Source organism: Phytophthora cinnamomi (assembly GCF_018691715.1).
Source record: "Phytophthora cinnamomi strain GKB4 chromosome Unknown Contig45, whole genome shotgun sequence".
Lineage (NCBI taxonomy): Eukaryota > Oomycota > Peronosporomycetes > Peronosporales > Peronosporaceae > Phytophthora > Phytophthora cinnamomi.
In genome coordinates this window covers 14,787-39,898 of record NW_027150978.1, presented here as the reverse complement: position 1 = coordinate 39,898, position 25,112 = coordinate 14,787, and the positions used below count along the sequence as shown (strand labels likewise).

General features: G+C 56.3%; 13 protein-coding genes across 16 annotated transcripts; 6 read left to right on the top strand and 7 right to left on the bottom strand.

The window, feature by feature from the left end:
• Positions 1-35: 35 nt before the first annotated feature.
• Positions 36-902, bottom strand: IUM83_15578 (ADP-ribosylation factor-like protein 2; the record flags this gene model as incomplete). Its single annotated transcript, XM_067940405.1, has 5 exons — positions 36-257; positions 338-427; positions 495-567; positions 655-765; positions 838-902. 5 exons carry the CDS (start codon positions 900-902, stop codon positions 36-38), a joined length of 561 nt encoding a protein of 186 aa, XP_067790547.1.
• A 69-nt stretch (positions 903-971) lies between these two features.
• Positions 972-1,635, top strand: IUM83_15577 (uncharacterized protein; the record flags this gene model as incomplete). Its single annotated transcript, XM_067940404.1, has 3 exons — positions 972-1,340; positions 1,415-1,491; positions 1,584-1,635. The coding sequence occupies 3 exons, from the start codon at positions 972-974 to the stop codon at positions 1,633-1,635; spliced, it is 498 nt and encodes a 165-aa protein (XP_067790557.1).
• An 853-nt stretch (positions 1,636-2,488) lies between these two features.
• IUM83_15576 (Charged multivesicular body protein 5) lies at positions 2,489-3,494 on the top strand (the record flags this gene model as incomplete). Of its 2 annotated transcripts, none has more annotated exons than XM_067940403.1 (5): positions 2,489-2,590; positions 2,701-2,826; positions 2,909-3,022; positions 3,093-3,166; positions 3,266-3,494. In XM_067940403.1, 5 exons carry the CDS (start codon positions 2,489-2,491, stop codon positions 3,492-3,494), a joined length of 645 nt encoding a protein of 214 aa, XP_067790555.1. The 2 variants fall into 2 exon arrangements, with proteins under 2 accessions (XP_067790555.1, XP_067790556.1); XM_067940402.1 differs by having other exon boundaries at positions 2,659-2,826.
• A 456-nt stretch (positions 3,495-3,950) lies between these two features.
• IUM83_15575 (atp-binding cassette sub-family f member 2) lies at positions 3,951-5,795 on the top strand (the record flags this gene model as incomplete). 2 transcript variants are annotated; one of them, XM_067940401.1, is made up of 1 exon in its annotated part: positions 3,951-5,795. In XM_067940401.1, one exon carries the CDS (start codon positions 3,951-3,953, stop codon positions 5,793-5,795), a length of 1,845 nt encoding a protein of 614 aa, XP_067790553.1. The 2 variants fall into 2 exon arrangements, with proteins under 2 accessions (XP_067790553.1, XP_067790554.1); XM_067940400.1 differs by having other exon boundaries at positions 5,346-5,795.
• Positions 5,796-5,963: 168 nt separating this feature from the next.
• Positions 5,964-7,821, bottom strand: IUM83_15574 (Serine threonine protein phosphatase; the record flags this gene model as incomplete). The annotated part of the gene is made up of 2 exons (XM_067940399.1): positions 5,964-7,607; positions 7,669-7,821. 2 exons carry the CDS (start codon positions 7,819-7,821, stop codon positions 5,964-5,966), a joined length of 1,797 nt encoding a protein of 598 aa, XP_067790552.1.
• Positions 7,822-7,936: 115 nt separating this feature from the next.
• Positions 7,937-8,806, top strand: IUM83_15573 (Mesoderm development candidate 2; the record flags this gene model as incomplete). Its single annotated transcript, XM_067940398.1, has 3 exons — positions 7,937-8,196; positions 8,270-8,381; positions 8,444-8,806. The coding sequence occupies 3 exons, from the start codon at positions 7,937-7,939 to the stop codon at positions 8,804-8,806; spliced, it is 735 nt and encodes a 244-aa protein (XP_067790551.1).
• A 104-nt stretch (positions 8,807-8,910) lies between these two features.
• Positions 8,911-12,783, bottom strand: IUM83_15572 (the record flags this gene model as incomplete). Of its 2 annotated transcripts, none has more annotated exons than XM_067940397.1 (5): positions 8,911-10,775; positions 10,844-11,531; positions 11,598-12,504; positions 12,571-12,668; positions 12,742-12,783. In XM_067940397.1, the coding sequence occupies 5 exons, from the start codon at positions 12,781-12,783 to the stop codon at positions 8,911-8,913; spliced, it is 3,600 nt and encodes a 1,199-aa protein (XP_067790549.1). The 2 variants fall into 2 exon arrangements, with proteins under 2 accessions (XP_067790549.1, XP_067790550.1); XM_067940396.1 differs by having other exon boundaries at positions 10,844-11,420.
• A 183-nt stretch (positions 12,784-12,966) lies between these two features.
• On the top strand, positions 12,967-19,105 carry IUM83_15571 (putative DEAD/DEAH box RNA helicase; the record flags this gene model as incomplete). Its single annotated transcript, XM_067940395.1, has 10 exons — positions 12,967-12,970; positions 13,042-13,357; positions 13,420-13,526; positions 13,595-13,692; positions 17,168-17,626; positions 17,701-17,850; positions 17,911-17,949; positions 18,017-18,088; positions 18,170-18,619; positions 18,692-19,105. 10 exons carry the CDS (start codon positions 12,967-12,969, stop codon positions 19,103-19,105), a joined length of 2,109 nt encoding a protein of 702 aa, XP_067790548.1.
• A 52-nt stretch (positions 19,106-19,157) lies between these two features.
• IUM83_15570 (DUF1697 domain-containing protein) lies at positions 19,158-19,856 on the bottom strand (the record flags this gene model as incomplete). Its single annotated transcript, XM_067940394.1, has 1 exon — positions 19,158-19,856. One exon carries the CDS (start codon positions 19,854-19,856, stop codon positions 19,158-19,160), a length of 699 nt encoding a protein of 232 aa, XP_067790567.1.
• A 454-nt stretch (positions 19,857-20,310) lies between these two features.
• IUM83_15569 (Rab11 family GTPase) lies at positions 20,311-21,658 on the top strand (the record flags this gene model as incomplete). Its single annotated transcript, XM_067940393.1, has 2 exons — positions 20,311-21,414; positions 21,563-21,658. 2 exons carry the CDS (start codon positions 20,311-20,313, stop codon positions 21,656-21,658), a joined length of 1,200 nt encoding a protein of 399 aa, XP_067790592.1.
• A 196-nt stretch (positions 21,659-21,854) lies between these two features.
• IUM83_15568 (Threonine synthase) lies at positions 21,855-23,453 on the bottom strand (the record flags this gene model as incomplete). Its single annotated transcript, XM_067940392.1, has 1 exon — positions 21,855-23,453. The coding sequence occupies one exon, from the start codon at positions 23,451-23,453 to the stop codon at positions 21,855-21,857; it is 1,599 nt and encodes a 532-aa protein (XP_067790617.1).
• Positions 23,454-23,862: 409 nt separating this feature from the next.
• IUM83_15567 (Importin alpha-2 subunit) lies at positions 23,863-24,387 on the bottom strand (the record flags this gene model as incomplete). The annotated part of the gene is made up of 3 exons (XM_067940391.1): positions 23,863-24,023; positions 24,100-24,294; positions 24,369-24,387. The coding sequence occupies 3 exons, from the start codon at positions 24,385-24,387 to the stop codon at positions 23,863-23,865; spliced, it is 375 nt and encodes a 124-aa protein (XP_067790680.1).
• A 92-nt stretch (positions 24,388-24,479) lies between these two features.
• IUM83_15566 (Importin alpha-2 subunit) lies at positions 24,480-25,004 on the bottom strand (the record flags this gene model as incomplete). The annotated part of the gene is made up of 1 exon (XM_067940390.1): positions 24,480-25,004. The coding sequence occupies one exon, from the start codon at positions 25,002-25,004 to the stop codon at positions 24,480-24,482; it is 525 nt and encodes a 174-aa protein (XP_067790620.1).
• Positions 25,005-25,112: the final 108 nt, after the last annotated feature.

The window sequence follows — 25,112 nt, the reverse complement described above, 5'->3', positions numbered from 1 at the left end:
TTTCAGTCTCATATTCGCGGTTTTAGGTCGTACGCCTACTCCATCAGGAAGATGCGGCTGGCGACGTCTGCAACGAGCCAGTCGATGCCGTCTACGAGGCCGTCGCCCGTGACAGCGCTGCAGGAGATAATGCTCCAATGCCGCGTGGAAAACTGAGCGGAGCGCAGCCCCAGCGCATCCGCGATCTCGGAGGAGGAAAGCGCACCAGGCAAATCCTGCTTGTTGGCGAAAATGAGCAGCGTGGCGCCTGCCAGTTTCTGGAGAATAGAACCAGTGCCACAGCATCAGCAACAGGTACTAATACACAACAGTAGCTAGCTGAGAATGAAGCACACACCTCTTGCGTCAACAGATTGGCGAGCTCACGCTTGCAGTCCTCTAGTCGCCGTCGGTCGGCGCTGTCAACGACCCAGATGAGGCCATCCGTCTGCCATGCCACGCAGTGTCAGCTCCAGCAGTACCACCCACAGGCACAGCCCTCTCACTCTCCAAACCTGTTCAAAGTAGTTCCTCCAGTACGAGCGAATGGTCTGCTGGCCTCCGACGTCCCAGACGTTCAATTTGAAGCTGATGGTTGGTCACACACCGCACGACAACGATCAGGACTTGTACCCACCTGCAGCAACCACAAGTATGGCAGCCCCACACACTCACTCCTTGTACTCGAGCGTCTGGATGTCGAAGCCCAGCGTGGGCGAGATCTCCGTGATGTCCTGGCCCATGAACTTCTTGAGGATCGTCGTCTTGCCGGCATTGTCCAGGCCTCTGCCCGCACAGCAGTAGCGCATCAGCTCCACTCAGCTCCTCTCTCCTTCGTCGTCACAGCGCCAAACGCACAGCATGAGTACGCGGATCTCCTTCTCCTTCTCCTTGACCTTCTTGAGGATACTCAGCAGCCCCATCTTCACTCGCTACCGAATGCTCGATATGGCGAAATGCTAAAATTGCAGAAATGGCCGCACGAAAAGCGCATGAAACGACGCGACCGCGAGTTCAACTTCTGCAGTGACGAAGCTGCTGCTGTCATGACCAAGGCGCTTCCGCAGAGACGATGGCTGCTGGAGAAGCGCGACGGCAACCAGGAGGACGCGCACGCCCCGGAGCCGGGCGCTCGGCCGGCCAAAGTCCACTTGCCGGTGCAGCAGCAGCACTCGCCGGACTGGGACGAGGACGCGGAGCCTTTCGAGCGCAGACCGACGTCGCTGGAAGAGCTGCTGGATCTGGAGCTAGACCTCGTTCTGCCGGTGACGGCAGTTGCTGCTCCTATGAGCAACCAGGCGCCCGTGTGCGCGGCAAAAGAGGACGAGACCGACGTCGACTCTGTCTCGTTGGAGCTGCTGGTGAGTGAGCGGACTACTTGTGAATGCGCGAGAATCACCCACGCATATTTGCTTCTTTGCGTTGCATAATGCAGGCTATGCAGAGCCCACACGGCGAGAACCAGCACTGGCAGGGCGAAGAAGAAGAGCAACATGCCGTTCGCAGCGCGGCGTCAGTTCGACCCGAACACTCTCCACGGCGCTGGTTGAAGGACATGCCGGCCCCTCGGAAGCCCTTACCACTAAATCTCGTGTCGCCGACAGCATTCGTTCCGTCATTTCCCCCTTCTTCTGGACAGTCATCGACAGACGATGACTACGGCTTGGCATCGCCCATGGCGCTGCCCGACACACCTTCACAGACCCGATCAGGGATCGCATTAGCCTGGGATCTCGAGCCACCATCTCCGACACTAGACGATGCGCATACGAGAGCAGGAACAACTCGTCGCTTCGTGCAATCCAAGAGCGTCCAACGACCAGAACGTCGAGCCTCGGCATCTGCAGTTGCAACTAGAGCTGCCACGCCAAACCCACGAAGCCACCGAAACTATGGGCCTGATAGAGCAGCGTCAAGGTTAACAAGGTCCTCGCTCCCTACGTTACCAGAGGTTCGAGCTGGTAAGGCCAGACACGGCGGTATCTACTCGTTGCTACTGAAGAATAAATCTTCGAAACAGGAACCCGTTCTCGTAGAAGACACGCACAATCCTGAAGGTATGCGCTGTTCGCGTTGCATCCTGGAGAAGATTTTGCAGTCTTAACCCCCGTTTGAACACTGTGTCCGTCAGAGGTGACTGCGGCTCTGTCTGTAGCCAAGGTGAGTGCAGCGAGATGTTGCCATGCATGCCCTGGTCGCTTCAGGGTGGTCTCACGACTACACCTTGTGCACAGGTCTCTCCGCCTCGCACTTTTGGCAAACCCAAGCACGGGGGTATCTACAAAGTGCTTCGAGGCGGCCACGGACCGCGTTAGTCTCCTACTCGAAAATACAAACTGCGTTTGAGCCCATTTGAGTGTTTTCTTCTTAGGCTTCTTGAGCCCAGGAGCTCCGCTAAACAAAAATGCATGCTCCCAAGTTGCAGTGAAGTGGATTTTTTCCTGATGTGGATATAGCTTGTCGAAATGATCGCACCATTTCGCAACACAAGCCCGAGGACACGCAAAAGATGAATCGCATTTTCGGCAAGAAAAAGCCCGAGGCGCCGCCCGTCAACATCTCGGATGTCGGGGGCAAGGTGGACGCGCGGGTCACGGGCCTGGACATGAAGGTGCGTTCTACAGCGGCGTGGCTGCTTCGCGGTGGCGATCGGCGCTAACTGGCCGCCGCTCTCCGCAGATCGAGAAGCTGGACCAGGAGCTGCGCAAGTACCGGGAGCAGATGAAGAAGACGCGAGGCCCCGCCGTCAACTCCATCAAGCAGCGTGCCATGCAGACGCTCAAGCGCAAAAAGATGTTCGAGGCGCAGCGGGACAAGCTGCAGGCGCAGTCGTTTAACATCGAGCAGGTGGGCGTCGGGAGTTTGGGAAGCGTTATGTGCGCGGAGCTGAATAATTGCATATTGCCTGCCGTGGGACTCGGAACTGTAGGCGGCGTTTGCGATCGACACATCAAGAGACACAGTCAGCACCGTGGCTGCGATGAAGAGCGCTGCGGTGCAACTGAAGGCGGAGACGCAGAAAATTGACATCTCGGAGCTGGAGGTGGGTTCAGGGGAAGCAATAATTAGAGGCCAATAAGTTGAGCGCTGACGTGTTCTATCTGTGATGCCAGGACGTGCAAGATGACATGGCAGACCTGATGGAGGACATGAACGAGATCCAGGAGATCATAGGCCGCTCCTACGGGTACGTGCTCGCGCAAATGCGCTTACACATAACACAAAGCTCCAATATGAACCCGTGCAGATTCTGACCTTTGTGTTCTTGCTGATACGATCAATGCAGCATCGGCGACGAGATCGACGAGGACGAACTGGAGGCGGAGCTAGAGGGGCTCGAGGAGGAGTGGGCCGAGGAAGAGGCCCTTGGAGAGGATGCAGAGCAGGCGCCGTCCTACCTCGCGCCAGCACAGCACCACGATCTGCCTGCCGCGCCCTCAGGCTCCTTGGACTCCAGTCGGACTGCTCGCGCCACGGACGAGTTCGGGTTGCCTGTGGCGTCATACTCGACGTAGTGCCGCGACGGCTGCAATCAAGTTGATAATTGCGCTGAGCAAAGAGATCTGCGCGACAATATATTCTAGCACGTCGCAACAGCCATGTGCTCGCGCCGTAGTCGCCGTCTGCTGGGGCTGTCAAATGGGAGAGATGGCTACACTCCACGTCCGGCGCGTCGATACAAGCCGAGAGAGCCAATCATTTCCCGGAATCAAGTTGGACAGGTGGGAAGCGGGTTCAGCAGGGTATTCATTTACCAATCCACTCAAAACATCAGATCTCCAGATTATGTTCGACACACTACTATTTGTTCTTACAGTGCGACGAGGTTTTACCCTCTTCGAGGTTTTATCATGCTCTGCGCCACGCATTTGGCTTGGCTCACTTCGGTATTGGTGGTTTTGGTGAACAGCTCTTCGGGCGCCCCAGATCTCAAGCAGCAACCACCACCACCAGCAGCAGCAGCAGCAGCCATGGCCCGCGAGAAGAAGGAGCCGCGCGTGAAGAAGGAGCGTAAGGGCAAGAAGGAGTCCCGCAAGAAGGCCGCCGAGGAGAAGGCGGCGGCCGAGAAGGCGGAGGCGCTCGAGAACATGTCGCTGGCCGACCGCCTGGCCGAGGAGGGCATCATCGCCACCTGCTCGCACAACGTGCGCTCGGTGCACAAGAACTTCAAGGACATCAACGTGCTCAACTTCAGCATCACGTACTTCGGCAAGGTGCTCATGGAGGAGTGCGACATCTCGCTCAACTACGGCCGCCGCTACGGTCTGATCGGCCGCAACGGCTCCGGTAAGTCCACGTTCATGAACGTGCTGGGCGCGCGTGGCATCCCCATCCCGGACAGCATCGACATCTACCACCTCAAGCACGAGATCGAGGCCAGCGACATGACGGCGCTGGAGGCCGTGCTGTCCGTCGACGAGGAGCGCAACAAGCTGCAAGCCGAGGCCGACGAGCTGTCGGAGCAGATGACGGACGAGTCCATGAGCGAGGAGGACAGCGAGGCCATCTCGGACCGTCTCACGGACATCTACGAGCGCCTCGACGACATGGACGCCGCCACGGCCGAGGTTCGCGCCCGCCAGATTCTCTCGGGTCTGACGTTCTCGGACGCCATGATGAACAAGAAGACCAAGGAGTTCTCCGGTGGTTGGCGTATGCGTATTGCCCTGGCCCGTGCCCTGTTCATTCAGCCTACTCTGCTGCTGCTTGATGAGCCTACCAACCACTTGGACATGGAGGCCGTCGTCTGGCTGGAGGACTACCTGTCGCGCTGGAAGAAGATCCTGCTTATGATTTCACACTCGCAGGAGTTCATGAACGAGGTGTGCACGAACATCATCGACCTCAACAACAAGAAGCTCGAGTACTACGCCGGTAACTACGACACGTACGTGCGCACCAAGGCTGAAAAGGAGGAGAACCAGATGAAGCGCTACAACTGGGAGCAGGACCAGATCAAGCACATGAAGGAGTACATTGCCCGTTTCGGTCACGGTTCCGCCAAGCTGGCTCGTCAGGCCCAGAGTAAGGAGAAGACTCTGGCGAAGATGGTTCGTGACGGCCTGACCGAGAAGGTCGAGAAGGAGGCCACCGGTGACTTCAAGTTCCCCAACCCGGAGCCGCTGCCACCTCCGGTGCTCATGTTCCAGAACGTGTCGTTCGGCTACCCGAACTGCCCCGTGTTGTACTCTGGTGTGGAGATGGGTCTGGACTTGGACTCGCGTGTCGCCCTTGTTGGTGCCAACGGTACGGGTAAGACCACGCTGCTGAAGCTGATCACAGGAGACTTGGTCCCCGTCGCTGGTAACGTTCGACCACACAGCAAGCTGCGCATCGCTCGTTTCAGCCAGCACTTCGTCGACGTGTTGGACCTGACCCAGTCGCCGCTTGAGTACTTCCGTTCGCTTTTCCAGACCAAGTCCGTTGAGGATGTCCGCAGCTACCTGGGCCGCTATGGTATCACCGGCGAGGTGCAAACACAGATCATGGGACAGCTGTCCGACGGACAGAAGAGTCGTGTGGTGTTCGCGTACATGGCGCAGCAGAATGCTCACATGCTACTGCTTGATGAGCCGACGAACCACTTGGACATGGAGTCTATTGATGCGCTGGCCCGCGCCATTAACAACTTCAAGGGTGGCATGCTGCTGGTTAGTCACGACATGCGATTGATTTCGCAGGTCGCCAAGGAGATTTGGCTCGTGGAGAACCAGTCTATCAAGGTGTACCAGGGCGAGATCTCGGACTTCAAGATGCGTGTGCGTAAGCAGCTGAAGCTGGCCGACAAGGAGCCCGTCAAGGTTGCCGACGAGTAAGTGCTCACGACAGCTTACCGCTCATTAGATGCCTGCTACATGTAGAACTGCAGTGGCGAACACCGCGGCGCGCTGTTCTGTTCATATTTGATTCCCTGCCGACAGTTAACTCATAGATTGAGAAATCTCACGTTGGCACATGTTTCACTTTCTACTTAGCTTTACGAGCTAGTCGTCATCCGCTTGGTTGTTGTCTTCGGCATTGCCTTGGTTGAAGTCGTGGGTAGTGAGCCCATCGTGGTCAAGATTGATTCTCAGGCCATTAACCGTGCACTGAACAAGTGCATTTCTGCTGTTGGATTCATCGCTTTCATCGTCCGTATCGTCACCATCGCCGTCCTGACTTCCACGCTGCCGATACAGTGACCCCGACCCGTTTGTGAAGTTGCTAGGTGAAAGTCCACTCGATAGGCGGCTGATCCAGGACGATCCGCTGGTTCGTCTGAATAGCTGGTGTCGGTGATTCCGACCTGCATTTCTTGCTCGATTGAAGAAGCGCAAGTGCTGGTTGTCCACGAGGACACAACCACAACTTGCATCATCGCCCATGCCATGGTCCTTGGATGTCGAAAACACAGTGATCACTCGTGCTGAGTTGCTGAAGGACAAACCCTCGCGAGTGGCCTCATGGGCTCGTATAATGCGCGAGAAACCATACTTCCCGAGAAATGTGTCAATCGCTTGGGCTCCGAAGCGCACGGCAACGCCTCCGCGTGGACTCTTACCGAAGCCTCGGGAGTCCAGTCTCCAGTTGCTAACCAACTCGTTGCGACCCAACACGCCTTCATTTCGCACGGGGTCACCCCAAATCATGTCTGCGATCATAGAGAGCTGCGGCTTATCAGCGTAGTATGTAGTGTCCAAAGTGTCCAGTGATGCTATCGTTGGCAATTTAGCGATCGTCTTGAGCAGGTCCTCATTTCCTTCGACTGGGCGAGGAATTCCACCGTGCACACAGAAAACATCGTTGTCAATGGCTGCAGCGACGGGAAGACGGTCAAATGCGTTGTTAAGCTGATGCCAGACGACACCGCCTTCACTAGCGCCGAACCGGGACTTGCATTGTGCAAGCAAGCAACCTGAACCGTAGTGAGCCTCGAGACCATTTACAGCACGCGTTTCGTGGTTGCCCCGCAACAAGAAGATCTTCCCTGGGTGGAGAAGTTTATGCGCGAACAGGTAGGCTGTGCATTCTAGTGACGAGCTTCCGCGGTCAACATAGTCACCGAGAAACAAAAAGCTGCCGGCCGTGAGTTCCAGCCCGAGATGCCAAATGTGCTCCGCGAAAAACCGCAGGTCGGTCCAGTTGCCGTGAACGTCACCGAACACATACACGGGGCTAGGCAGATCCAGACAACGTGCTTCGCGCTCCAGCAAGCCACCAACTTGAGCACTCATCTCGACCAGGTCCGCGGCAAACTGAAGAGATCGTAAATATGGCTGAGTTGTCATCATCGGATCCGCCAGCGCTGCAAGCACGCGTCGCGCCACACCAACACCTGCTGTAGCTGGAACCGACAAAGGCCGCAAAGATGCCAAAATTTGCGCCGACTTGATGCTTCCCAGGCGATCGATTCGCCCTGTTGGCTTGACACCAGTGTCCGTGATGGAATACATAGTGGGGACGAGTGTGTGGATCGACGATGAAGTTGAAGTTGTAGTCGACACTTGATACGACGAGGAAGACCCAGGCGCATCACTCGTCGTGATAGTTGAACGTCCCGAAGATCGCGCCGAGGCAAGCTGCTGCTTGAGAAATGCGATTTCCTTGTCTGTCTCCAGCTTTAATGCTACGTACGAATCACGAAGTTTCTGTGCGTGGAGAGTAAATTAGGCACACGGGAAGTTTGAACAAATTCACCTCGCGGCGTACCTGATGCTCTCGAGCGTTCTGTTCTTCACGGAGAAAACAAGCTTGAGTGCAGCACTTGACCGAGGCAGAACCCGAAGTATTTGTTGGTGGATTGCTCAACGGAGAGCGATCCTGGCCGTGCTGATGAAGCTGATCTTCGAGGCTGCAGTTCATCTTAATCGCTTCTTCTTGATGGTTCTGGTGTCCACGATGGATAGTGGCGGCGCCCATGAAGCACGGCGCATTTTGTCCGCAACAGCTTCACACGTAATGGACCGGAAATAGACTCATGGGACGTAACTCCAAGGTGGCCAGCCTCCTGGAAATCTTGGCGAAGGGTCATTCATACCCGTCGAGGATGGTGCCGTTGCGGATGCGGTGGTCTCTCCTGTTGCTGCTGGGTCTGCTCGTGGCTGTCGTGCCTAGTTGTGAGTGCGGCCGAGCTAAGGCGATCGACTACGAGGCGCTGGAGAAAGCGTGGGAGGCTGGCGATGCCGAAGTGGAGCTGCGAACGGAGGGGGAAGAGCACTACCGGCGGCTGCAGGGCAAGTAAGTGGCATGCTGGCTCAAGTAAAACGAGGGCGAAGGTGCTCACCCAGTGCCCGACGTGACTGCATTTCAGGAACGAGCAGGAAGCGAAGGCGCTTGGCCCGCAAATGATTTTTGTGACGATGAAGGACGCAGGCGGTCGATCCCGAGAACCCCTCTCTGACGTTGCATCACGGTGGAAAGAGGTGAGAAGCGTGGAATCGATTGCCATTGCACAATGAACGCACTCACGCACTGTTGCTCGCAGATGCTGTGGAATGGAGGGGTTGAAGTGAACATCTATGAAGTCGCCGACTCGAAGCTACTGGTTGGACTGCAAAAGGGAATTTTCGCTCAGGACGTCATGCGGTTTCTCGATGACCAGCCCAACGTGCAGGAGTACGAGTGGAATGGCAAGGCCTATGCTGGTGGACGTTACAAGCGTGGACACTACAAGCACCCCAAGAAGAGAGCAAGCAAACCTCGGCGCAAGAAATCAGCGAAGAAACCTGGTAAAGATCCTAAACATGGTAAACACCCACATACACAGCGGAAACATTCTCGTCAGCAATCTCAGAGCACAGACTCAACCAAAGCCAATGAGATGAGAACACCAAGCGACGAACTATGATAGCCCTTCAGCGAAAGAAACAAATCATTGAAGTCTTAGCTGGACGTTATTGCTGGAGTCATCCACGAACTAAAACCATTTGCGGTGTTCAGCTCTTTACCACTTTAGTTGCTACTGCGCTCACTGCGAATTGTTTCCAGCAGCGGACCCAGCATTTTGTTCTTCTTCGCGTTTTCCATAACGTTGTTCAGTCTCGGGTGGGAGTCCACGTCGCGCACAGCGCTGATGGCGTCGAGCGTGCGCAATGCGCTGCGAATGAGATCCTTCACACGCTCAACCTCGGGGCCGACCTGGTCCTCCTTCACCTTCTTGTTGATCGTCTTCTCTAGTGGATCTATCAACGAATCCAACGCACCCACAATGCTGCCAGGCTGGACGTAGCAAATCTTGATCAAGATCTGGTGGCTGAGCATTTGGATATCATCCTGGTCTCCCAAGCCTCGCTTCAGCTGGTCGAAGAACAGGGAGATGTCCAGCTGCTGAGGCAGCACCTGAATCAGAGTATCCACGCACGAGTACGCAGCCTTACGAAGAGGAAGGCCATCGTCCACCTTGTGCTTGAACGGCCCAAGATCCACCACACGCTCCAACTTAATTTCAGTCGCTTTCAAGAGCACTGGGAAAATACGTTCACGCACATACGGCACCAAATAGTGTGCGTGGTGGTGAGCAGCCGTATTGAGGACCAACAGGGCGGCCCGACGAACGTGCAGATCTTCATCTTCAAGAGCCGCCAGGAAGGGGTCAATGTGGGCAAAAATTGCATTGACAGCCGGTTCTTGGGCCGTTGTCGTCATGGCGTACTTGAGACTAGTCACTGCAGTCCAGCGCGACCACACGTCTGCGGATCCGCACAGCTCCGTCACAATGGGCATGATCTTGGTACTGTCCGTCACAGAAAGCTTTCCCATGCATTCTCCAACCATATTCCGGACTCCTTCCTCCTGGCGAGAGCTCATCTTCTGCAGAACCGGAAGCACACGGTCCACATACATTGCAAAACCGTGGTGCGGTTTTGCTGCGTGGTCAGAAATGACTTCGCGCAGGGACGTCAGCAGAAGATAGGAGTTCTCTCCGAGCTCCAATTTTACCATGATGGTATCCAGATACTCTTCCATGTTTCCAACGCAAATACTGCCGAGCGAATACGCGGCAGCAGCCTTCACTTCCTCGCCCGCATTATTGAAGCAATTCAGAATGATTTCCTTCACGTCAGGGTACCCAGCAAGCTTGATCTTGCGACCGAACTCACCCAAGCAGTACAAGGCCAACACGCGGTTCTTTTCAGACTCGGTTTGGGTGATATCACCGACGAACTTTGCAAAAGCCACCTTACGATTCTCTTCTGTCGTAGCGACACACACACCAGCAACACACCGAGCGATGTTCAGCACCGAGTGCTTCGACTCCTCAGAAGGCGTCGCCATCAACGCCTTGAACAAATCTGGGAAGCTACTACCCGGAGAATTCAACTGCGTCAGTTGCGCGAAAAGACCCTTCAGGGAATCCAGCGTGGGGCCCTGAAGCATGGAGCTGTGACACAATTCGAGAGCCTTCACTTGAGCATTTTGCAGCAGCGCATCCGTTGAGGCGACATGCGGACACACACGAAGCGAGTTCGACACCAATGTGATACTCATGCGGCACAACTGAAGGTCCACATCCACAAGAAGAAGCGAAGCTTCTAGCACGACTTCACAGTGTAGCGTCTCGGGCATGTTAGCACCCTTGTGGACGACCAGATCATTTAGGGTAGCCAGTGTTGCTTGCTTCAACGTGCGAGACTGCTGACGCAGCAGCTGGGCAAGAGTCTGGGTGCACTCCACGAGAATAGGCGACATATCCAAGTTGAGCTTCGAGCGTGCAATGACTCCGATTGCCTTGATGCTTTGAACGCGCGTGATTTCGTTGTTCAGGCGCTCCATCAGCAGAGGGTAAACTTCACCCACACGAGGCCCAAGCTCATCACCTAGTCATAATAGCAATAGGTTAACTAATCAGCTCGTTGGTAATGTCCCCATATCAATCGTTACGCACCCAGCACAGCAATGATTTCCCCAATACTGCTAATAGCAGCCTCCTTGATTTCTTGGTCGATGTCGTGAACCTTCAAGCTAGGCAAAACTGCTTCGAAAAAGGGTACCGCGTACGGTTTGTACGTCACGTCTCCGTCGTCGGAACGAATAATACGGACGAGAGATTCGATCAAGCCCAATGCCTTTGCAACTGTCTTGTACCAATCTCCCTTTGCGCACTGCACGGCAACTTTAACAATTGACTCAACGTGCAATCGGAACGGTTCCACGGTGTGCGTGTCAATGAGTAGTCGAAGGAAGAGTAACGCATCCAGCTTAAGATCTGAGTGCTTGTCTTCCACCGCATTCAGAATGTTCGGCATTAAACGGCCGATGAAGTCCCCAAGCTTTCCATGCTCCACCATTGCGAGCTCGCTTAGCATCGCGACCACAGCACAGCGCGACGGGACTGAAGCCTTCGTTCCGAACTGTTTGTTAGCTCCAACAACGATCGTATTTAAGCGCTGCTCCAGCTGAGTAATGCACCCGTTCGACGTGGGTGGGTGGAAAGAACCAGCTCCGTTTGAGTTTGGAAGGGTCTTACGAGTAGCGCGAAGAAGCTCTGCAAACACCCCAAACACGTCGATCCGAACGTTCTCTTCACGCTCTTTAAACCGCGAGATCAAAGTCTGGGCACAGTGAATGTAGAGCTGCTCCAGAAGCTCCGGTCTAGTCGTGATAATTGCAGTCAAGACTCGAAGACTCGCGCGACGAACCTTCCAGCTCGTGTCGTCGTCATCACTGTAGTCTCCTTCTTCATCACTGTACTCCTCTTCTTCTTCCTCCATGTCTTCGTCCTCGTCGGCTGAGTCAACGTAGTTGTAGTTCGGGTCGTACGAGATGAACTGCATCACAAGTTTCAGGATAGCTTCCACGTGTGGTGTGATCTCGTTGTGACAACGGATGACAAATGCTTCAAACGCCTGGAAGCAGTTCCCACGGAGCTCGTCCGAGTCTTCGTTTTGCAGCGACTCATCTTCCGGATCTCCGCAAAACTGCACCAGGATGCGGATCACGGCGTCCAGGTGCTGTCCGAGACGGTGGCCTGCCGTGCGCGAGAGCATGCCGATCGTCTGGATGAGCGTGCGGACATTGGCCGAGTCGGAGGATCCCTGAATGCCCTTGATCAGGTGCTCCACCAGGCGGCTCACCAGCACATCCGACGCCATGACGCCCAGCGAGCCAACGCAAGCGGTGGCGCGCTTGCGTACAAGGGGCGACTCGTCCGTGAGCTGCACCATCAGCAGCTCCATAATTGTCGCGTGCTCGGTGGCGACATCGTAGCCGAAGCGGCGCAGCAGGTCCGTGAGGATGTCCAGCGTCTCGGCCTTCACCGCGGCGTCCTTGTCCTTGCCCAGGCCGGTGAGCAGCCGCGTGCAGACGCCCGTGGCGATGGACGCCCCCGTGGGCTGCGACACGTCGGCCACGATGGTCTTGAGCCCGATCGAGTAGATGTCCCGCAGCTCCGGCTTGCCGTTGAGGATGAGGTCGCAGAGCTTGGCGCAGATGTCCGCCACCTGCGCCACCTGCACCTTGGTCACCAGGATGCCCAGGCACTTGACGGCGATGGACTGCACGTCGTTCGACTTGTCGTCCAGCTGCTTCAGCACCGCCGCGCACACTCTGCACACAAAGACACACGAGCGTCAGCCGCCTCTCCTCCCGGTCTCCCTCTCTCTGGCGACGCACTTGGGCTCGAGGTACGCGCCCAGCTCCGCGTCCTTGTTCAGCTCGACGCAGAGATCCGATGTAGCCATGTAGCGCTCATCCTTGTCGAAGTCCGTGGTCTGCAGCGAGCACGAGAGAGAGAGAGAGCATCAGCACCCATGCAGACAGCACAGTCAGCCAGCTATAGCGCACCTTGTCCAGCAGCTGCGAGATCTTCTCCTCGTTCACGCGCATGGTTCTCTCCCCAACCGCGTCGTCCTCGGCTTCGCTACTCCAAAGTGAAAGTGAGTGACGAGAGGAAGGATCTCGCTGTGGTGTGGCGCACACAAAATACACCGCCGACCGTTACTTCAACTTCAGTCCGCAATTGGCTCGAGTGACCGACTGAGTGACTGACCTGCCCGGACGCCGACGCCCATGAGTGCGACGAGCTGAACGACTTTAGCTTGCGATGGCGAGTACTGGGCTGACGCGTTGTGGCTCTGTGTGCAGGCGAAGCAGAAGGCGGCGGCGGCCAGGCGGCGGCCGACCACGACCAGCTCACGTCGCTCATCTCGGACGAGGTGGAGCGCCAGCTGCGAGAGCGCGGCTCCGTGCTCGAGGCCATGAGGGAGCAGATGGCCAAGGTGCTCGCCGAGTTCGAGGAGGTGGCGGCCAACGTCAGCTCCAAGCGCTCGTGGTCCAACAGCGTCGCCAAGACGAAGCCCTTCGCGTCGCCCAAGCGGCCGGCGCCCTTCGAGATCCACCCCGTCGTCACGCCTCTGGACATCGTCCCGCAGCCTGCTGTGTCGCCTCCGCGGCTGCCAAAGTGAGTACATGGTAGCGGCAACATATATATCTACTGGTTCTCAGCGCACTTGATGTCGTTAGGCTTGGCGGTGGACTGCTCAAAAGCATTCACCAGCTCAAGCGGACTGCTAGTGGAGGGGCACTTCCTCCAGGGGGACCTCGCAGTCCTGACGGAAGACTTGCGTTCGGTAAGATTGCTCAGGGCTTAGTTGTGTTCGTCTGAATTGTATCTCCTGACTGCTTCGTTGTTCGCCAGATAAGATACTCCCTCGCGTTGCTAACATTGAAAAGCGCGTCGATGGGTCTCAGATCATGCTTTCGCAGCAGCGACAGCAAATGTATGAGCGAGCTCTGGTACGATATCCACAGTGTCGAAGCAACGTGTTTGCTCCGAGTATTTACGATCGCGAAGAAACGTCGAACTTGGATTCGAGCGCTGGTGGTCAGGCACCGCGAGCAAAACTAGAGCTGGACTTTGTGTATGGGTGCCGAAGTGGAGCCACTACGTCGCTTTCCAGCAGTCACCCTGCAGCTCCCAATGCTAGTACCAACAATAATGTCTTCTATTTGTCAACTGGGGAAATTATGTGGTTTACTGCGACGTTGGTGGTTCTGTACAAGAAAGAAACCAATTCGCAGCGGTATTTTCGAGAACACACGAACGAAGTTACGAGTGTGACAGTCCATCCAAATCAACGCATTGTAGCATCGGGGCAAGCGGGGCGGTCAGCGTTCCTTCTAGTATGGAATGCGAACGATGAACCGCTAGGAAAACGATTCGCGTGCCTCAAGGGCCATCAAGTCGCAGTTCGCTCAATCAGCTTTTCTCACGATGGGAAATTGGTTGCTTCTCTGGGAGGCGATATGTACAATACCATTTGTATCCACGACTGGAAGTCACAGGAACTTCTGGTAAGCGCTCGAGGGCACACATTTCGGGTGAATGCAATTGCATTTAATCCATTTCAGGCGTATGGTCGCCCAGAAACACACCGATCAAAGAAACCTGGTCAAGCTTTGCACGATGACGATGCTTGTTACACCTTAGTTAGCTGCGGTGTTCGGCATATTCGGTTTTGGACGCTAACGAAATCTGATTATGTACCCCCGCCGTCGAAAGAAAACGCTGATAGTGCATTTTCCCGTTCCACGTTTGGTGGTCCTCCCAGGCTACGTCCTCCCACTCCGACCGAGAAAGTTTGGAAGCTGGAGGGCAATGTTCCGTCATTTCATGGGCGTTTTGAGGTCCAAGACTTCACAAGTTTAACATTCATTAACGATTCTCCGCCTTTGTACTTGTATGATGAACACTCAAAAGAGTTGATCGCGACAAACTCCACTGACCATTCACTGGGCCGAATCGTGGCAGGAACGGCGCGAGGAGATCTGTGCTTGTTCCTACAACCAAGAGCGAGCCCCAACATCGAAATTCTTTCCGAAAAAGACCTTCGGAAAGAGCCTGCAAAATGGTGGGAAATTCCAGATGAGTACACAGACGCGGAGATCAACGAGCTCGTACTAGAGAAAATAATGTACGAATCGACAGGGAGACTCGTCGATGTCGTGCCTCACGATCAAGAAACGGGTAATCGATTCAAATTGTCCAGACAAGCTCAAGCAGAGATGGAAGGACTCTCAAAACGGATGGTGCTGCGACCAAACTCCACCGCCTTGAATTCTCGTCTGGGAGAACTGAAATATAGTGGCCCGTTAGCTCACCAAGGAGCAGCTTTCCAAGTTGCGTACTGCAAAAAGCTCAACTTAATCATGTCGTGTGGTAATGACGGGAAGCTATTGCTATGGACGTGTCAAATGAGTAAACCTATGCGAATTCCTGGGGTTAACACGCATGGAGTGTTCACACCACTAACAGGGACGTTCAAGGAAGGTTCACATGCACTGCTTCCTCATGGGGATCCAGCAGAAGTATTCCAGTTGCCGACTGTGCTACCAAATGAAACTAGTGCAGGTGGTGCTGCTGCTTCGGCAAAGCCAACAAGTATCGTGTGGAACGACGATGGCAGCTGTGTACTTGTTGCCACTAGCAACAGCTGCATATGGGAGCTTCATGTTGCAACTGGAGATTGGCAATTGATATTTGAAACCCGGAGTAGCGCGGTTTCTGCCTGCGCTGCTCATCCTATGGTACAAGAGGCAGCAACAGTGTCACAAGATGGATACCTTTGCGTTTGGGATCTTCAGCAGCATATGTGTACGCGTAGGTTGTACCTTGGGACTTTCATAACCTCAAGCGTTAAAGCATTCTGCATGGAGTTCCATCCGACTGGACACGAACTGACAATTGGTTTGAGTTCAGGAGAACTCTTAATTGTAGATTGCGGCACATTCAAGGTTTCATTTCGAAAGAACATCAAGTCAAACTCGGGTAGTACTACCAACTTGCAAGTAGGCCTTTCTGGCCCCGGATTTCGAGCGATTGCACAGGTGAAATATTGCCCGAATGCAAAGTACTTGGCTGTCGGTGTGAAGGACACGTTCGTGTACATCTACGACGTCGTGAACGGATACAAGAAGCTTCATGTATGTGAAGGACATTCAAGTGCAGTCATGCATTTAACGTGGAACAAGGATGGGGACATCTTGCAGAGCAACGCAGCCGACGGTGAGATTCTTCATTGGCTCGTTTCTCCGTACAAGGGTGAGACCAAGCAAATTACTGATGCATTCCTAGTCCGCGATGTTCAATGGATTAAATGGACATGCGTGTTTGGATGGTCTACACCCGGTATCTGGTCTGAAGAATCGCCCAACGTTGTGGATATCGCAGCAGTATCAACTACAGGACCAAAAACTTCAAGTGAGTTTAATGAACCAGGAACAACTCGAACAACTTCCAGTGAGGATTTGATCGCTGTGGCATGTCGATCGAGTGTTCACCTGCTGAAATATCCTGCCCACCGCGGAGCAAGGAGGAAAGTATACAAGGCCCATTCGTCGGCCATTGTAGCATTAGATTTCTCATTCGACGACTCCTACTTGGTTACTGTTGGTGGAGACGATGGAGCGATCATGCAATGGAAGGTGTTACCTGGTGGCGAAGCCTCTCCCCGTGGCCGAGCGAAGGGTGTTCAAAACAATACGAAAGGCATACCGAAACTTCAAATGTCGGAAGACGATAGCACTGGGGAATCGTGGCCAAACTCGAGTCCTGTGCCACCTCCACATGATGAAAAGCAGCCGGCGAGCCAACTTTCACCGAGAAGGATTTCTCGACAGTATCGTGAACGTCAAACTTATCGAGAAGCTGGTCTAGGCGAAATGGACTCTGACCGCGAAAGCCTGCACCAGAATGTGGCGCATGACACTAACTCTCCAGGTAAGCGTGAAGGTTCCAGTGGTGGCGCACCAGTAGATCGCTACCGAGGTCCCGTCGATCCAGGCGATTCGTTGCCTGCCCCAGTCCAAGTTCGAATAACCCACGACTACGCAGCCGAGAACTCGGACGAACTGAGTCTTAACTACGGCGAGATTCTGCGCGTGCTCTCGAAAGCTGGAGGCGAGTGGTGGCTAGGCGAAACGTGCGATGGTACCAAAGGCTATTTCCCCGCTAGTTACGTAGAAGAAGTTGATCTCAGCGTCCCCATTGCCAGCAGCGAGGCGAATGAGGAGCAGGTAGCAGAAGGCTAAACGTCCACCATAAGTTTCTATCCCACAAGCTGGAATCGCTACAGTGTTTCCTGTATCTTAGAGACACCGGTGAGAGGCTATCGCGGCGTTGAGCGACGGCGGCACCCCATTTGATACTTTGCACTTGTTGAAGTTGTCTGCGACGTTTGAGACGAGATGGCTACAGTTTCGGTGGTGCTAGTCCACACACACTGTCCCCGAACCATTGTCAATCATTGCAATGGCGTCGGACACGGTGCTGGCTGCCAGCGCGACGACGTTCAGCGACCTCCCGCTGCATGGAGACGTCTCTCGGGCTCTGGGCGCCATGCGCTTCCTGCGGCCGTCGCCCATCCAGCTGCACGCGCTGCCCGTGGCTCTGTTCGGCAACGACGTGGTCGGCCAGGCCAAGTCTGGCACAGGCAAGACCGCCGTCTTCGGGGTCACCGCCGTCGAGCACGCAATCCGCTTCGTGGAGAAAAGGTGCCAGGCGGGTGAGGGCGAGCAGATGCTGTCAGTGGGAGAACCGTTGGCGCTGATCCTGGCGCCGACGAGGGAGATCGCGGTGCAGATCGAGACGGTGCTGCGTCAACTGGCGCAATTCCGACCGGAGCTTGTCATCCGCACGTGCATCGGCGGCCTTCCTGTGGCTCAGGACCAGGTACTAGGAAGAACCAGGGGAGGCGGTCTTGTGAGTGGAGATGCTGATTGCGTTGGACGTGTTGTGGGTGGCAGAGGCACTTGGCAGCGGGCTGTCATATCGTGGTGGGCACGCCAGGACGCGTGAAGGCACTGATCGATCAGTGCTCGCTGCCTTGCAGTGCGATTCGACTGCTGGTGCTGGATGAGGTAGACAAGCTCATGGCGCGAGATTTCGAGAGAGATGTACGAAGCCTCTGGTGGTTGGTGGGCGTTGACCTGGTATTGACTGTGGTTGTATTTCAGATCCAGTACATTGCAGACGCTCTTCCTGAAAGGCGGCAGGTGAGCTGCGTGTTACAGTGATGTTCGTTGGCCATTATTAACTCTCATCGTATACTGCTGAATACAGACCCTCGCCTTTTCAGCCACATTTACGCCTGATCAGTTGGTCGCCGTTGTGCAGCTAACGAGGACGCCGCAGGTTTGTAGATGTGCAGCCAAACTGCCCATCTGACTGATATCAGTAGCCAACTTTTTATTATACCACAACTTTGACGAGCAGATTGTGAGGGTTCGAGGCCCGAATGATGTCACTACCGAATTCATTTCCTCTACTGAAGACCTAGAAGACTTGAAGGAGCGAGAGCAGGCGAGCGCCCCGGAACTTTGGCTACGTCACGTGCGCCAGTTTTACAGCGTTGTCGAGCCCTCAGCTGCACAAAAATCCGGCGATGATGTGCTGAATATGAAAGCGAAGGTGGTGAAGCTAGCGGCGCTTCTGTCAGAAATCGTGTTCGTGCAGTGCATGGTGTTTTGCAACGACAAATTCCGCGCTGAGGCGCTGGCCACAGCGCTTGCTGCACAGGGCTGGCCAGCAGCGTGCATCACTGGGTCGCAGACCCAAGCTACCCGTTTGGAAGTGATGGAAAGTTTTCGGGCATCTCGCTCGCGTGTGTTGGTATCTACCGATCTCACTGCGCGAGGAATCGACGTCGATAAAGTGAACTTTGTGGTACGTCCTATCCTGTCATCAAGTAGGTCATCATACCAACTTTTCTAAGGCTTCAACCATGAACTCGTATAGGTGAACTTGGATCTGCCGCGTGATCCAGCAACGTATCTGCATCGTGTTGGCCGGACTGGTCGCTTTGGCGGCAAGGGCCTGGCAGTGACGTTGCTGTCGAAAAATGAAGTTCAAGGGCTTCAGCTGCTGGCACGAGTATTCAAGATGAAGATCAATGTGCTACCAAGTCCAGTACCCGCAGAGATCTACACGTACGCCACAGACAATGGCAATGACGAGGATCGTCCAGAGTCTGTGGTTGAAGAAGAGCATTCAGACGAAGAGGGTGACATGTGTATTGCTCATAGCGTGCATGACGACGAGGTCATGATCCCAAATGGCGAGTGGCAGGCAGACAATTTGTCGTCGAGAGAGATTTCAAGCCGATACGAAAGGGAGGAACGCTCATACGAAACTTGGATAGAGTTGCTGTAGATGCATGTCGGCAATGAAGCGGTCGATCCAGCTCAATCGCTGAGCGTAGTTCTTAGCCAAATTTCTTTGCAATTCGGCGCAAGGTATTCACCGTTCGAACCGTGACGGGGACGCCGAGCTTCTTGTCGAAGGCTACCTTGAACAGCGGAGACTCGCTCATCTTCGTGACCGAGTACCACACGAACTCCTTATCCAGCAGCTCGAGCTCGTCCGCGTCCGTGGACAGAGCCTCGAGGATGCGCCGTTGCTCCTGGGTCAGTGTTTCCTTCACCAGCACCACGTTGACAGCCGTCGCGGACTTGATGATCCGACCCCCGAGCTGAGCCACCTCGTCCAGGGAGCGGGCCAGCACCGGAATGTGGCCGCCGAAGAGGTCCTCGAGCGCGGCCTCGACTCGGTGTTCGACAGCGAGCACCGAAGCTCCGTCGGGCGCGTCAAATACGACGTTCCCGCTGGCCAGGAACGTCTCGACGTTGGACAGCCCCGCCTTGCCCAGCGCGTCAGCGATGGCCTTCATGCTGTGCACGCGACCCCCGACGTTCACCCCGCGCAGGAACGCCACGATCTTGTGGCTGTTGCTGGTGGCGGTGGAGCTCTTTTCCGGTGGTGGAGCTTCGTCGGCAGCATGCGCTGGAGGCTGAATGTCGGCAGTGACAGCAGGAACAGCAGCATGTGCGCTGGAGCGCGTGACTCGCTTGGCCTTGGGCGCCGGAGCGGCTGGAGCCTTCCTCTTCTTGGCCTCAGCAACCATGGCGTGCAGGGGCGGTGACTTTCAGTATAGGACGCAGTGGCGATGCGAGTGGCTGTGTGGACCTCCTCCAAGCCATTGCCTCTGCCAAGCGAGCATCCAAAGCGGAGCTGCGCGAAGCAAAGCGCCCTGATTGTCCTCCGGCGTCCACACACGTCCACCCCGTAATATATGCTGCACCTGTTATAATAAGAATACTTTGTTATAAAGTTCCACGATATTTAACACATCTTTTAGTTCGTTCGGCCGAATCACCCTCTCTGTGATCACCCGCCCAATCCAATATCCGCGGTATTACGCCGTTGTTCCGCCCTACCGCGGCCACCTCGGCGCATAACCGAACTCGCCGAAGCTTCTCGCTTCAAGCGGCTCTCTCTCTCTGCCGAGGCGTCGCCTGCGCTCTTCGTCGTCTCCTGCGTCACACCTGATCTTAGCCGCTCCCCGCCACCGCCTCGCCATGACCACGGGCAGCAAGCCGTCGTCGTCGGTGGCGGCCACCGCGTCCTCCTCCTCCTCCTCCTCCGCCGACAACAACAACGCGGCGGGCAACCCGCTGCACAAGTACATCTCGGCCAAGGAGGTGGCGCAGCACCAGGTCTTCCGCCAGCAGCACGACCTGCGGCGCTCCATCAGCTCCACGCAGTTCAGCGGCGGCCGCGAGAGCGCGTCCAGCCCCGCCGGGCCCGGCGCCGCCAAGGCCTCGGCCGGGGCCATGTCGGCGTCCAGTAGCCCGCGCTGCTTGTCGCCCACAGCGTCGTCGCCCATGGCCGAGTCCATCCTCAAGGTGGTGCTCATCGGCGACTCGGGCGTGGGCAAGTCCAACCTCGTCATGCGCTTCACCAAGAACAAGTACATGCCGCACAGCGTGCAGACCGTGGGCTTCGAGTTCGCCACCAAGACCATCCGCGTCGGCGACCGGCGGCTCAAGGCGCAGATCTGGGACACGGCCGGCCAGGAGCGCTTCCAGTCGCTCACGGCCGCCTATTACCGCAACGCCGTGGGCGCCATGATCGTGTACGACATCACGAACCGCAGCTCGTTCGAGCACGTCACGGGCTGGCTGGCGCAGGTGCACGAGCACTCGCACGAGAGCCTCGTGCTCATCCTCGTGGGCAACAAGTGCGACCTGGCCCACCTGCCGGAGAGCAGAGAGGTGTCCACGCTCGAGGCGGCAAGGTTCGCAGCCAAGCACTCGATGGAGTTCTTGGAGACGTCCGCACTCGACTCAACCAACGTCGTCGACGCCTTCAAGAAGCTCATCGTTCCGGTGGGGCGCCTGCTGTCCCCCACAGAGCCCAAGAAGATCGCGCGACTACCGACAGGCTGGAGACGCGTGCTGTCAAGGACGAGGCCGGGCGAGTACTCGTACGAGAACCAGTACACCAAGGAGCGGATCTCGTTCGCGCCCAAAGAGCCCGCCAAGCCGTCCCAACAGAGCTTCCGAGCGCCTGCCAATGGGTCCAAGAGCGGATCCCCAAGTGTCGTCACGGTAACACGCGAGAGCTTGCAGAGGCAGCATCAGAAGGCGTACCTCGCACAGAACCAGACCCCGCAGTGCGGGGTCTGCACATTCAACTGCACCATAATGTAGTCATCGAGCAGACGATGGACGGCTTGCCTCCTGGTCATCAGGCCGCGGGCAACCCGTCCTTTTCCCTCCACCAAGCCAACGTACGTCAATTCCAGTCTGCATGCTGACCCAAAACAAGATGAAACCAAGTCAACGACTGTACGGAATAGTCGCAACAATGAAGATGAAGGGTACAGGGTCGAATAGAAGCAGGCTCGTTGCATTTTCAGTTTAAGGTCGTGCTACTGCTTCGGGTGCATGCGGGCCGGCAGGGCAGCGATCTCTTTCTCACTAAAAAGTGCCGACGAACCTTGACGATAATTTATTCCCCGAATGTTTTTTTGCAATGTTTCTCTATGTAGGTCCATACATGATGGTTAACTAACGACGCACTGCCGCTACTACCGCACCACTATCATCCACTACGCTATTTACTTCGAGCGGCGAGCCACCAAGAACGCGGCAGCGACCGTCGCAGCGGCGAGCGCAAACGTGGCCAGCTTGCACTCAGTGGGGGCCGACGACCACAGGCTGAAGCAGTCGCCGCAGGCCTTCTGGTTCTTCTTCGCAATGGTCTTGCGGATGTGTTCGGCCACGGTGGCGCTCGAGTTGTTGGCAACCGCTAGCCGGGTGGGGAGCGACTCGAGGGACTTGAGGATCGGGTGCTGCTGGATCTCAGTCTCGGCCACGCCAAGAGCCTTCGACACAACAGGCAGGAACTTACCGTAGTGCGCCGTGCCAACGACAACCACGGCCGAGTTGGGCTTGTCGGTAAGCGCGTCCTGGCCGTAGTGCATGGCAGCAGCCGCGCCGATAGCGCTGTGCGGATCGTAGAGGTAACGGTGCACCTTCTTGTACTCGGCGATGGTGGAGCGCACCTCGTCCTGCAGCACGGCGTACGAAGCCATCTCGTCTTGCGCCTTGGTGAGCAGCTCGCCCGAGATCGTCAGCTCGTTCGTCTGCTCGAAGCCCTGCATCCAGCCGCGCAGGATGTCGTGGTTCTCGCCGCTCAGCGCGAACAGGTAGCGCTCAAAATTGCTGGACACGCAGATATCCATGGACGGCGAGATGGTGTGTTCAATGTCGCGGCGGTGGTACTTGCCCGTAGAGAAGAAGCGGTGGAGGATGTCGTTCTCGTTGGTGGCCACGATGAGCTTGCCGATGGGCACGCCCAGCTTCTTGGCGTAGAAGCCGGCGAGGATGTCGCCGAAGTTGCCCGTGGGGACCGAGAAGGCGATCTCGCCGGTGACGCCATGCTCTCGCGCGCGGAAGTAGGCCCAGACGTAGTAGACGATCTGCGCCAGGATGCGCGCGAAGTTGATGGAGTTGACAGCACCCAGGTGGTACTTGGCCTTGAAGTCGGCGTTGGCGAACAGGTCCTTGACGATGGCCTGGCAGTCGTCGAACGTGCCCTTGACGGCCACGTTGTGGATGTTCTCGTCCAGCACGGTGGTCATCTGGCGCTGCTGGATGGCGCTCACGCGGCCCTCGGGAAAGAGAATGAACACCTCGACGTTCTCCTTGCCGCGCAGGCCGTAGATGGCCGAGCTGCCGGTGTCGCCTGACGTGGCGCCCACCACCGTGATCTGGTGCTTGGGTGCGCCCGCGGGCAGCGCCTTGTTCTTGCGCTGCAGGAAGAACTCGAAGAGGTTGCCCAGGAACTGCAGCGCGATGTCCTTGAAGGCGAAGGTGGGGCCGTGGAACAGCTCGAGCACCAGCATCTGGTCCGTCACCTTGACTACGGGCGCCACCTCCTCGGCGCGGAACGTGCTCGAGTTGTAGCTCTTGGCCACGAGCGCGCGCAGCTGCGCGCGGGAGATCTCGCTCTCGTCGATGAAGAGGCCCATGACCTCCGCGGCCAGCTCCTGGTACGACAGCGACGCCCACTTGTCCAGCGCGTCGGCCGGCAGCATCGGGAACTCGCCGGCCTCGGGCACCAGCAGGCCGCGGTCGGCCGCCAGGCCCGTGAGCACCGCCTGCTCGAAGCTGAGGCCGCGGACGCCGCCGCGCGTGCTGCGGTAGTGCACCATTGTGTCTGTGAGGGTTGTAGCGGGGTGTGGGGCTGTCGGGGCGAGAGCGCAAGTGGCCGAGACAGTCGAAGGCTCTGCACGAGACGTGGGCCCAGGAAACTTCTTGCAGTGCACGTGCGTCCTTGGTGCCTGAGGATGGCGCAACATTCGCACAACCTGCGTGTTGCGCAAACGGTGGATGTGACGTGGCACGGATGTTGCGCGTCGTGTACCGCACTCCAAACTTGACCCAGCACATCTTCAACGTGAGCAAGATACGATTTCTGACAGCGCTGATAATAAAAAAAGCAAACAGGGGAAATACATTTCGCACGAGTACTATCTCCCGGGTCATTCCACAGACTTCTCTTGCATCCGTCCATTGGGTCAATCGAATCCGTTACTGTCTAGCTCATCGTTTCCTGATCCATCAATCAGTTCTGGCCAAACTGGAACATCGTGGGCTGGTCCGAGGATGTGCCAAACTGGAACTGCTGTGCGTTGGCGTCCGTGTCGGGGCTAGGCTATCCTCCGCATCCTCCTCGCCGTTGAAGTATGCCTCCACAATCTTCATGGACTTCATGTAAATGTCTGTCATCGATAAGCAAACCAGTGAGTAAGTAAGCGCCAATATTTGGTGTATACGATGCTGCGCAGATCAGCGTACCTTCGTTGGCGTGGTACTGCAGCGCCTGAATCTTGTTCACACCGTCCGCTTCATCGATCATCGTCGCAATGTCGTTGATGTCGTTGGTCTTCTGCTGCTCGCCCACACGAAGAATGTTCTCGAGACCCTCCAGAGCCACGATCACCACCTTCGCGTCCTTGACCTCCAGCAAATCGCACAGTGGCTTGATGCAACCTGTGAGCAGCAATTCAATCTGCGTTAGAAAAAAAAACATAAACGCAATACAACCACAGGGACCATGCACATACCAAGGCTGACAAGGTGCATGATCTGCTCCGCCGAACCACCAGACGTAGCGTTCGACACAGCCCAGGCAGCTTCCTTGCGAATGTCGAACTCGGCCGTGGACAGGAAGTTAATCAGGGAGGGAAAATGTCAGCCTCAATGATGAATTGGATCTGCTCCTGGTTGCCGGCCGTGATGTTAGAGAGCGTCCAGCAGGCCTCCTTTCGGATGCCCTTCTTGGGGCTCTCCAGAAGCGCACGCAGGCACGGGAGCGCGTTCAGGTTGATAATGACCTGCGTCTGCAGATCGTCGCCCGTCACGATGTTGCCGACCGTGCGCAGAGCAGGTGTCTGCACAGAAGGAGAGTGGTGCATTAGCAGCTCCACAATTCGCCGGCACACACCAGCCTCGATCACTGCCTGAATCTTCTCGTTGGATCCATCAGACAGGTACGACAGAGCCCAGCAAGCGTCCGTCAGCACTTCCTCGTCGTGGGTGTAGATGAGCTGGCCCAGAGTCGGGAGTGCGGGCGCCACCAACTCGAACTGCGGCTGCGGCTTGCCACGACAGAAGTTGGACAGCGTCCACGTGGCATTGCGGAGCATCGTCGGCTTGAGTTCTCCGTAAGCTGCTGCATGAGCGGACGCAGGGCACCGCATCGCAGAACCATGTCACGGCACTCGATCGAGTCACCAGCAATGTTACCGAGGGCCCACACCGCCTGCTCGCGCACATCGTCGTTGGTGGACAGCAGCAGCTGGCAGAAA